Below are 12,644 nucleotides of genomic sequence, written 5' to 3'. Positions count from 1 at the left end.
AATGTGATTGATTGTCTTTGTGCTGTAAATTATTCAGTGTTACTTGATGAATTCTGAGATGCCAGCACTCTCGCTCCTTTGAGCTTATTTTTCAGAAACAACAGAAGCTCCCAGCTCCAGCAGGGATGTTTGATTTGAGCTTTGATGGTGCAACAGTGTGGCGACATTGCACATACATCCACTTTGACCCCGAAATGAAATGCCTGACTGTCACTGTGCATATTAGTTCACTTTTTTTTTTCTTACAGTCTCCTAGAAGGCAGGACCGGGTCCCGTAAGCCCCCCGGAATAATCCAGCAGGAGCTGTGATCCCGCTCATTAAGGAAAACCTTTATTGATTTCTCAATCTTTTGAAAATCATTGCCCCTCTGCTGATTCGTTGGGCTGAAAGTTCTCACATAATTGAGATGAACCGTCGACAGCTTAATTATTCAGTTCTCCTCAGGACTCCAGGCAACGACCCACAAAATAATATTTTCATAGCCAGAAAATTAAGGGATATGAATAAAACAAGAAAACATAAACGGGGATACATAGTCACTGAACAGATACAGAAACATTCCTGTTATCACAGTGCTGCACTCTTGTGACTGGACACAGCCTCTAATGTTTAAGAATATTAAATTTTGCTCCTCACAGATGAAAACTCGCTTTCCTGAAGTAATACGATTTTTTGAGATTTATTGTTTTTCAAAATAATAGGCTTTGATGTGCATTACAAACCATCAGGGATAACTCTCACTTGTATCTAAGGATGAAGCAGCACTTTTACTGTTTGTTAAACTATGCATATAACTTTGGGGTTTATGATTGGTGAGTCTTAACATTTTTAAAGATTTATACTGAGAAAGAAAAATACGCTCTCCTCAAAGGTGACAAATGAAAACCTGGGAGAGAAGATCTTACTCCTGCAGTGGTGTAAAGCCGACACTGGATGAGCACTGTGTCTGGCTGTCATGTTTAAATGCAGGTGCTTCCGGAAGGCAAAATAAATCCAATTTAAACAGCCTGTTTTAGCAGACATCAGCATCCTGAAGCTAACAGGACTGTAGAGTTTATGATCCTTTGAAATTCAAAAGACAAAATGGAGATACAAAGAGCTATACCCGGCCTGAAAACTTTTAGTTTCCTCCTGTTATGTCCCTAATAATCTCCTATAAACATACAACTTATGTGCCATCTACAGGAGTACATTAACTTTATTGTGATGGAATTTGAGGAAAAGATTAAAAGATGGTGGGGGGGGGGGGGGGGGGGGGGCATCAGCAGCACCAGCAGAAATCCTACCCGTGTCAGTGGCTGTTATAACATCCACAAAAGATGCTACAGTCCTCTGCAGGCAGTCAGAATTCAGTCAGAATTCGGTAGATACAGCTTTTGCTGTGCACATTCATGCAGCACCGAACAGTTCTCTACTGCAGGGTTGTCAAGTTTGATAAATATCAATGCACTGCTGAGACACACATATATTTATATATTCATCATATATATATATCATATCTGTATATAAACACACACACCCTAATAAACACATAGGGGTGAAAACTATCCCTAACTAATTAACACTCGAGCGCATACCTCTGCCAAGGCCTGACAGTCCCCTTAAGAATCAATCAAGCAACATGAAGTTATTCACACATCCGTCCGCTCAATATACCTAATGCTTTTCATCAAGATGAATGCATTATTCTCTGAGAAATGGTGAAAAGTCCAAAAACGTAATCTCACAATGTTGTCAGTGAAAAGAGATTCCAGGATCCGCCCCTGCTCCAGATCTGCTACAAAATGTATTCTGATCTTCCCAGACCAACACCAAATCCTTCCACTAAGTTCTGTGGTAATTAGTCCAGTAGTTTATGAGTAATGCTGCAGACTAACAGACAAAGAACCCTAATTATACATAACCTTCATGGCGGAAGTAATAAGGCATTAATGAGAACCATATAGAATCAAGGTCAAAACTAACTTGCCTCTATTCTCTTTCAATTTTTCCAAAGTTCCTTGTGTCATAATTTAAATGGGTACAAATATTCCAAGTGACCATCGCCCCCTGGTAAAAATTAACAAATGGCCGACTGCTCAGAACCTCAGCCCTTCACACCTCATATCATCATCTCATGATCTCTTCTGATGCTCAGCTCTCCCCTGTGCTCCGAGTTAATGTATGAAGTGTATCTGGCTGTTAAAAAGACCAAGTGCACCTGTTTGACGGGAGATCGTCTTTGAATATTCACTGTAAAGAGTTAAAAAACAGTCCCATTAACTGCAGCGTTACAGTGCTGCATTCTGCTCTCCAAGACACTGATGAAGGTCAGGCTGAAACGACTCCAGCTCTCACTCGGAGCCAGAGACTCCCGGCTTAGCCGCAGCTCTGGGAACTTGCTCACAAAAAAGATTTACCCCACAATGCTGCTGGCCTAGATAGAAACACAATAGGGTGGCTGTGCATAATTTACAGCACATCTTCCTTCCACTGACAAGTCCAAAATTGAAAGGGAGCTTGTCAGCCTAATTAAGTATTCAAACGTATCATGTGATTTAACTCAGGGAAGTTAAATCAATATTTGCCCACATGAAAGTAATAGTCAGACTTGTGACATGAAGCTGGAGCTGGTGCAAGGAAGACGTTCACGAGACAGATGTGTGGCCCAGAGGAGCGTTTACTCATTTAAACCAATCTACACCGAATACGTCCTCATTGCACAACATGTTTTATTCCACAACTAGCTGCTCTTGGGTTGTTGGATTTAACTCCAGAAGTTGTGACAGTCCCTCAGTTAGACCGACACTAAGAGGACATGTTTGCAGGTGGGGTGTGTTAAGTTTGAGATTTCCTTTGTAGTTCTTGAAGTGGTTTTCATTTCCAGCTAAGCAGCAACGCATGAGCGTTCTCAGCCCTGCCAGGATGTCAAATCCTCACACTTGGTGTCCCGGCTACAACCCTTTTGAACATACGCTCTTTCAAGTGAAATTAATCAATCTCTTTATCACTTGGGCAGTGTCATTACCCAACCACAGAGTGAGAAATGAAAGTGCTAATCGCACAGCAAGTGGGGCTTTTGTGTGGGAAGGCCAAGTTTCCCTCCTCACGCTGCCTTGGAAATGCGTTTTCAATTGAATTTGTGAAGCGAGTGAAGGATGAATCGTGAGATTACCTCAAACTCCCTTTCGAGTGGAACATCATATTTCAACACAGCTTTCCAGAGGTGATTCACTCACAAATAATGTTGTTTGCATTTACAATACCACACGGAAGCAGAGAAAGGCATTTGGAGCGTGTAAAAAAATATATGCAGTACATTTGACTCAGTATGCACAGAGGAAAATAAGAATAGCGTGCATCCCCCTGTTCATTAAAACCCTCTCTGACAGTAGTAACTGGGGCCATAAATCCCCAGCAGAGCATATACCACGACATGATTATTTACAGTGCAACAATGTCTCATTAACTGTTTGACATTACCACAGCATACACATCATTATGGTAAAAACCCTCTCCCTGCTTGTCACCGCAGGGCTGAGGACGGACACCCCGTCAGAGAGGAGGTATTATTACACTAACCGCCATCGCACTGAATAAAGACGTCCAATAGCAGCGCGAGGTTTATGCTCCCCAACAATGTGTCAGAGAGAAGAGGATTACCTACATTAGTTTTCCTCCTACAATATGAAGCTGTAATGAGTTGACTGTGGTGTGTGTGTGTGCACAGTCTGCATAATGGGACTGAATGTGCCTGCAGCATATTTACCTGCACAAATCCTGAAGTTCCTCTCCTGGAATTGATGGAACTAAAAACGGCATCTCTGTTCCAGAAGATTACATGTTTAGACGCGCGTTTTCTTTCCATGAATCCATGACTTCATGGTCTATGAATATGCAAATAAGTCCTTCATCTAAGTCTAAGTCCGACCTTCCCTCACCTGCAGCTCGGACCACACACACCGCAGCTTGGTTCTGTTTTGCAAGGTACTGCTGCATAATGACAAGTACTAATGGAGGAGTAATTTAGGTCAGAGTGTTTGGACTGGAAACCAATGCCATGGAGGAAGAAGACGAGCAGATCAATCAAATCAATATATCAGAGCTCTAGGTAATCGAACAGCGGATAATGTGCTGCTAATGTTAAAAACAAGCTCTGACTTCAGTACCTGAGGTTGCATGATAATTAGCTACATCTTCTTCTCCCCTGATACCCCTTATAAGAGAAGATGAAGGTTATCAACGATATGCTAAGGGGACACAATATGGAGCCTTGATGTTTTGAAACCAGATTTGGAATTTATGAGGCCGATGCCAATAACGATTTAGGGAGTGAAAGAAATTATGCTATTGTGAATCGGTCAATATAGCTATATATAGGTGACAAAGAATCCTAAGGTGTCGTTTTCTACCCATGACAATGTAAATGAGGCATGATATTGTAAATAAATAACTATAAAGGATTAAAAACAAATAGAATCAAATATAAAGGACTTGATTCTGGAAAATACAAATATTTATAAATACAATGTATAGTCACACCCCCTGTACATGGTTTATTCTGAAAAATACGTGTTTTCCCTTCCAAGCGCATATTCGTAAATATACATGTCGATGAAACGTATTATTTCATAAAGCTGATAAATGTTGAACAACAAAGCGTAAAGGGCATATTTCTCTGTATGGAATTGACAGCTACTATGCAGCAGGGATGAGAGAGTTTTGCGTTGTAGGTGGAGAATACAAATAGTGACCGACACATTCATGGTGAAGAAGAAGAGCATTTTTTTTACCTGTTTTCCACGAGAACTGATGCTCCCTATGAAGCACAAGGTCTGACTGGACTGGACTGAAGAAGAGGGAGAAGAGGAGGAAGAGGCCCAGGTAGTTCCCAGCTCGTCGCGTCCAGGCAATGACCCCAAAGTCATCTTTTAGAATCATAGTCCAGCCCATTGCTTCCTCTCTTACTCCTGTGGGGGAGAACGTTCGATTCATCAGTAACTCACTCGCAGAGTCGCTCAGACACAAGAGAAGGGAGAGTGTGTGTGTGTGTGTGTGTGTGTGTGTGTGTAACACTTCAAAAATGGGGAAAGGCCGCCGTGTAAAAAGAAAAGTCCTGCCCAGAAACATGACATTCACTGTCACCTTCAGCCTTGCATCACAAAACGAATACCGTCATAGTCTCCCAGTTGTCTTTTTTCTTTTTTTTTAATCCAGCATACTGGTGTGATACCATGCGCGCTTCTTCTCCCTCATAGACCAAAAATAATTAATCAGAGAGGCTCGAGCGTCTCAGCCTCCCAAGGTGGATGTGGAAACATGTATTGAAGGAATGAAAGACTTTAAGCTTGGAGTAATACGGGTATTAGTACCTTTTTATTGCAGCTCATTTATTCATATCTCCTCCTGCAGTGATTCATGTCCTAGGAGTGTTGGGGATTAGTCCAGGATTCACCAGGCCTCTAATTGTGTTGCACCAACATCAAAATTAATGAATATGGAATTGAATTTGAAACACCTGATGCTTTGAGAGACTGGTGTTTAGCGTTCGGGACCGTCGTGATTCATTTTCCAAAAACTAATTTTGTGTTTATTGTCTTTATCATCCCACAGAGCGCTCCCTGCAGTTCGTCATTCTGCAACTGCGGAACTGGTCGCACAACAAAAACACACAACTTGATACACAGTGAAACTTGTGACTGTAACAGTAAATTAAAAACATGAAAAGCATAGAAGATGAAAAGGAGAGCAAATTAAGGAAGTGGAAAAAGTTTGTGAGAGATGGAGGAAGTTGGGATCCGTGATACACTCATCAGGTGACGGATTTATTGAATTTGATCATGAACATCGTTGTATCTGCATGATGGCCAAATGAAAATCTTTTAATTTCTTTTTTTGTGTTAACGTTCAGAGATTACTGCGTCGTGTTTTGTGTTGAAAGATGAACATCGCATCTGATGGTAGATTAACTACAGGGCAGCCAATTGAGATTTAAAATTATTTACACATGCTGAGTGCTGAATTAGTATTGCCTGATTTCATTCAGGCAAATTAGATTTTGACTTTGCCACTTTAGCTGTGTTTTTAGGTGGGGGGCAAATGTTGTTTAATGAGGAAGTGTTGCGAGGGTGGAGATGGCTCGGTGCCCAGACTTGCGCCGGCAGATGCCCGCTGTTTGATGGACTGTCCAATTTTCCTTCCAGGTTGGATGTGTTATTCTATAGTCAAACTTTGGTCTCCTTAGCGTCAGAGGAGCTTTTGAATTCAGTCCAAAAACAAACAGGTTTGGCATTAAAATACACAACTCTTGCATGAATGTCCTGCTGTATCTGCAGCAGCTCACACAAACTGCACCAGCACATGTGCCAACCCATGGGTTAACAATAGCTTGAAGTGTCCTCTCTCCATGTTAAAGAACTCATCCACTTTGAATAGAATGGATGCTCTGTTGTTGTTTTTTTAAGCTGCCTTTGTCTCGCAGTTTTTTTTGTTGGCCAAGAAATGTATTCTGTTTGGATGAATGAGCAGAGTCGGCGCTTACGCAGCCATATGCCAATTAGACACCTCTGGCTGCTGATTATCAGCCAACCTCTCGGTCTGGAACTGCTCTGGAAGCCATACCTGACTGCACCCAGATTAAATCCCCCCTCCAGCCAGTGTGATTTGACTATTCATGGGACAAGCAGCTCTCTCCATCGGCTGACGGAACATGTCACAACTGAGTGAAAAACACGCTCGTGAACAGAAATGATGAAGGCAAGCGAATGACCCACAGGCCTCTTCTCCCTGTGTCAGATGAATGGTTGCTTTTCTTCAAGCCTCTCAGTTTGAAAAATTGGTGACAATTGCGCTCACACGGCTCAGACTCGGGCTTAGCCAGTCTGTGGCTCCCTGCAGACGCAGAACACTGACTGTCCTGAAAATCTTCGGCGAAAAAAAAAAACAAGAAAAAGGGAAAGCTCTTAAAGCTGCTAAATATCTGGGTCAGAGGAATCGTGCCAGGTTCTCAGTGGCCACAGGAAACCTGGCAAACAGCAGCGTGGCTCAGATGCTGCTGTGCATCCGATTAGATCCTCAAGGATCTGATGGAATGCAATCTGCCTCCCTGTCTCCTGCAGTCCTTGTCCGGGGCTCGCTCTCTCCGGAGAGAGAGGACTCCGCAGCCATCATAAGGGAACAGATGAGCGGCACTTCACAGCCCCCCCCCCGCCCTTTCGCAGGTGGTCCCAATAATTAACGGTTGATTAGATCTTTCCAAATGAATGTCAAAAGCTAATTTGGTGCGCCAAGACTCCGAACAATCACCAGGCGATCCCCCCCGTTCTCTCTTTTAATAAGCCAAACACCCAGTTCTGTCTGAAACGGAAACAAAGGCCTTTGATCGCAGATCGAACCGACTGGTTCGGCAGAGATGCAAACCCCTGTCCTCTGGATTTCCATGCAATCATGTCGCCAACTGGCTAAGCCTCCCGTCACATTCTCAGCTTAAATTCCTGCTTGCATCCCTGTGTTCCTCTTTGTGTTACTGCAGCCAGTGGGTTCAGGTTACTGCAGCTGCAAGTATTCTCCCCCACATTGTGAGGCATGTAATTGTTTCTGATTGGGTTTGGCAATGTAAAAAACGGATATCCAAACAAGCAGATTTTGTGCAGATGTTTTCATTGGCGGTAATGACCATGACGGCGCTGGAATAATCAGAAATTCAACGCACGACACTTCCTTTCTTTGATCTCAGGCCTGTGGGGGCCGCTGCATTCAGCTGTCACCGTACAGGCTCATATTAAAGAATACGTCTGTCATTCTTCGTTTTGTTCCTGAATTCTTTTGGCACATTGTGCGTTACTCTATTCAGACCTGTAACAAAGGCGTCTTCCGGGTTGGACTGGCTGAACAGACGGTGACGGCTCAGACTCATACAATGAACCACATTTATCATTTTCTAAAGGTTGAGCCTCTTGGGGCTGATGATCATGAATTCACTGGGCACTGCTCTTTGAAAAATAACTAATACATAGTCAGGTCAAGTGGTAAGTCCTATATTCCAGAGGTTCAGATACTAATATCATTCCAGAAATGTCTCATACTGCCAAAAATACCAAGTTGGGAGCTGGTGAGTACACAAATCTATGTGCTGATTTCATATCATGACGTTCAATTTTTGGATTTTCGAGAAATCACTTCTTCTAGACAACAGTTGCACTGTACTGCCACTGGGAAGTACTGCTTGTAAAGCGGGCAAGAAGGAATGACTTCTGGGAAGTTGAGCGTTGATGTCCGCTATCAGGCAATATTCTACACAGGTTATGACTGTGAGACTAGATAATAAAAGAAGTTATATGATATTCCTTCCTTAAATTTGATTTTCAAAGGGTTTAACCTGAGGTAGACTGTACAACAATGATAACCATCATCACATCCATACAGGGGTGAGATGTCAAATACTTTAGCAGTTGTTATTCTTTTAAATGCACTTGTATCAGATTGGTGCTCAGTATCGAGCAGGTATCGGTATCGAGAGGGGAAGATGGCATTGGAACACCTTTACCCTAAATGTTGTCAGACAGAATGTAATAGTTGAGGGTCTGGACACTAATGTAGGAACTCTATTTGCATCCCAATGCAGACCGCCCATCAATGACAGTGTTTTATCTACCATGACTAAGATCTTTTTTAGTTGCTTTGCTTTAGCCAGACTTTCCTCATAGAAAAGATTGATCATCTTCATAAACAACTGCAATCACACTTTAATACATCACACCCATCACTTCATGCTTTGCAATGTACACTGTACCTGAGCGAGATGACAGCCAGTCATCCCTTTGGGTGATCTGGTTGGTGCAGTGGCTGATGCTTCTCACTATTTTTTTATTTTTTTTCCTTTTTTGCACAGAAGACAGGAGCCGGGGCAGAGGAGACTTTAAGTCTGACAGCGATGGTAAATCAGCAGCGCCGGGTCGTCCGCCTGAAGCATCATGCAGTAGCTTAATCCTGTGTGAATCAAAGTGTAGAGGGCTGGGATTGTGTCACACCTCCGGCAGCACCGACTGGTATTAACTCCCGGGCGCTGCCTCAGTCAAGTGCCTTCCCACTGGCGTTCCGTGCTGGGTTAGCGCCGGAGTCAGGCCGGGGAAACTGGGTCTGAGTCAGAAGAAGAAAGACAAAGAGTCATAAACATCCGATACTGCTGCAGGGTAAAACAAAAAAAAAATCTTTACGTAATGACATTCATGAGATTATATTTATATATTTCCAGCTCCGCAGCCACACACTAACACGAATGAATGACAGTGTGTAGATGCAGGGAAGCTTCATCAAGATGCATGACCTCCCGGCAGCGTCCCTTCAATTTACACGCTATTAGCACACATCGGTCCAGATGCACGACTCTGCTGTGATTTATAATCCATTCATCTGCTCTGTCATATTCATTACAGCATTTATCTCAGAGGTGGTGGTGGTGGGGGGGGGGGGTTTCTGTACATAAAGCAGAGTTGTCGTGTTTCTCAAATTCAGACCTGCTCCGGTTATCGAGGGGAAACGGGAGCGACGTCACTCGTGCGTCGCACTGGATGTTGTTTGTGAGTTTCACATGAACCTGCGAGGCGCACAGTGATGATTTGTCAGTTGCTGTGACACATTGTGACAGTGATACCACAGACAAGGGCTCGGTCCAAGGGTTGCAGCTCCAGGTTTTGTTCTCCTATGACATTCAGTGATTACCTGTCAACCCGGCAGCCAGGTCTGTTCTGAGAGCTCTCACAGAAAAAAAAAACCTGAGTCTATTAACACCTCCTGCCTTTGTGTCCCCATCCTCCCCTCCCCCCCAGCCCGCCTCCTCAGTGGCCCCCTACTCCCTTATTGACCTTCCCTTCTACATCAACCTCAGAAAACCCCAGTGACCCACACCGGATTTCCCAAGGCGTTTAAGTCCTTTGCCCTACTTTTCCCATTGTGGCTCAAATGAGCTCATCCTTGGAGCCGCACTTCTCCTCCCACTGCCGGCAAGAAAAGTAAAAGCCAACACATAGAAAGGAAGAAAAGGGGGCTCCTGGTAGATGAAGAAAAATCAATTGGGAACATGCTATTCATTTAATCTTTATTCAATCTCACCTTTACACTTTGATTACAGTCAGTGTGTGGTACCTCTTAGTGTTTTTCTCACCTCTTGAGGTTTGCCGCATTCGTTTGATAAAGCTGTAAATCTTGTTTGCTACTGTAAGCAAACTGCTTTTAAGAAATTAGGATAAATTGTTTGTGCCGACGCTTCAGAGATTTTTATGATGAAACTAAAAGTATAATTTGAAGTATCCCCCCGCAGGCTGACACACGTGTGGTAAAATAATTGTCTGCCAACCTCAATCTATCAGATGCTTCACCTTCACTGGTTGGTGAACACACCACGCTTGGTGTTATCCTTCAGTCACACATCCAAAAGCTCTACTACCCTAGTGTTTGCTCTAGACTAGAGACATCAATATCTTGACGTCAAAGAATCTGCATGTGAATATGAAGATTCCAAAGAGACAAGATTTCTGGGCCTGAAGCCATCAGGTCTCGTTCCTAGCTGCATTGTTTTCAACAATCCATGTGGAGAGTTAAAGAAAGGAACACATCGACCGAAATGCATCGGCTATTCGCTTTCTTAATTATCTACATTCATATGCAGATAGCTGTTAGTATAGATGAGTTCAGATGTCTTCTGGATTTAAACCAATTCCAAAAAGTAGCATGCATAAAGCTAACAAAGATCATTTTGTAATTAGCGTGGACAATTTTTTCTACTCATGTGTCTTAAGAAACTAGTCAAACTGTAAACCGTGACAAATGAAAGACGTCTTGGCCCAGATATTGTAAACTGAGGCTAATTCATCAAAGGGCTCAAAGATTGGTAAAAAAAAAACAATCCAACAAGATCCTCACATTATAGCCCATCTTAGAATATTATAATGAACAGATAATTATCTGACGAAATGTACTTCTTACAAACTGAACACAGATCACAGCAACATAAAAAAATGTAGACATGTGCTGCTACCGATCATTGTGGGAGGTCCAGACCTAGAGGATTTACTGATATTTAGAAATTAAGTTATTCATATGATTACAGCATAAAATGGAGGTAATCTGTTCAAGTTGGTGGATGTTGAACTTTTTCTTACCATCATTGGTTATCAAAAAACTTATTTTAACGCTACGACTATTTCCTGAGTAGGCTTGGTAGCCTTCAGCCTTCATAGACTCAAATCTTCCATTTATCATAAACCAGGTTTCTCCCCTACACATCAGCAGCCGAACTTCAAACACAGCTCATCAGTAAAACAGGCCGTATAGTTTGTAACGCTTCCAGAAATCTTTCCCAGACAGGTAAGACGTTGCATGTGGCTGTTCCTGAAAGAGAGAGGTATCTGTACTCTGCCAGCATCTCAAACAGTCTGCCAGGCCCAGCTGCTGCTCCTGGAGCCAGGGTGGTGAACTCAATCAGCTGCATGGTTATCGTTGTGGTCCCGAACATACTACGGCTCTTTCTGCCTGCCTCCCCCCCGTACTGTAGGTGCCCTGGTACGGCCAGTTAAGCGGACTGACAGGGTCATAGCATTGATAACGGCCAGAGAGAGTTTAAAGTCAGCAGTGCTCAGCCAGCCTTCGCCACAAAAAGATCAGTTAAATGATTCCATCCATCTGCTCCTGAATATCCGTCTTCCCCCCCTCGCAGAAACTGGGAATTGGCTTCAAATCCTTTAATCTCTATATTGTGTCATTTTCTTTCTCTTTCTCCGTTTCTGCTATTGAATTATCAGGCCTGGAAGCACACGCGTCTTTAGAAGATTGCTGAATTGCGGTGATTAATTACAAAGCAAATGTGATCAGACAGGGTAAATTTGAAAAAGGAAAGAGAAAAAAAAGAAAAGAAAAAAGGCACCAGGATGTAAATATGGACACTCGGCAGAGAATCTCAGATTAGTTACATCAAATACCATCACAGCGGGGAAATCTTTACTGCAGTTACACTTAAATATGTTTTGTATAATACAAGTCACAATCTGCTAAATCCTTAATCACCACGTTCACAGCATTTCTTGGTAAGCGATTAAGATCTGAGGAGAAAGTAAAAAAAATCCAACCGGGCAAATATGAAGCCCACAGATGTGTTAATATACAAGCTGGTGTTACACACTGCTCAGAGTCGTCTCGGCCTGAATCTGAATCGCTCGGCGTGTGATCGATTGCCGCTCAGCCTCAAGTTTATCAAAACAATCCTGTGTCGGTCAGAGACAGGCGGGATTTCTGAGAGATAAATTGATATGCTTCACTGTTAAGAGACCCTGATGTACAGCAGCCAGCACCTCCATGTATCAAAGCCGATTTAGACGCATTAAAAGGTGTTTAATTTCACTGTGAGATATTTATGCAGCGTTTACTCGCTCACACAGGTCCCTGTTCAAAGTGAATCATTGGCTTTCGGAGGAAAAGGACGTTAATTGATGCGATGCCTAACACAAAGACACAGAGCATCGTGTTGTTAGCCACATAGATCTCAGTGAACATGTTTAAATAATGTATTAAAGGCATGAATGGGATATCAGAGAATGTTAAATCAGCTCTAGACAAAAGCTGCGAGATGCCTAGCCTTTTTCTGTTTATTGGTGTGAACATGCTCGATATG

At 42.8% G+C, this 12,644-nt stretch overlaps 1 protein-coding gene across 1 annotated transcript in view; it reads right to left on the bottom strand.

Annotated features, from left to right (window-relative positions):
• Positions 1-4,933, bottom strand: part of thsd7ba (thrombospondin, type I, domain containing 7Ba) — a 131,517-nt gene extending 126,584 nt beyond the window's left edge. Inside the window, exon 1 of the mRNA XM_061088869.1 lies at positions 4,774-4,933. Coding sequence (XP_060944852.1) covers positions 4,774-4,933 — 160 coding nt within the window. The remainder of the gene's footprint in view (positions 1-4,773) is intronic.
• Positions 4,934-12,644: the final 7,711 nt, after the last annotated feature.

Source organism: Limanda limanda, chromosome 16 (assembly GCF_963576545.1).
Source record: "Limanda limanda chromosome 16, fLimLim1.1, whole genome shotgun sequence".
In the NCBI taxonomy this organism is placed as follows: domain Eukaryota; kingdom Metazoa; phylum Chordata; class Actinopteri; order Pleuronectiformes; family Pleuronectidae; genus Limanda; species Limanda limanda.
The sequence above is the reverse complement of the archived record's forward strand: the minus strand, read 5'-3'. Positions and strand labels throughout refer to the sequence as shown.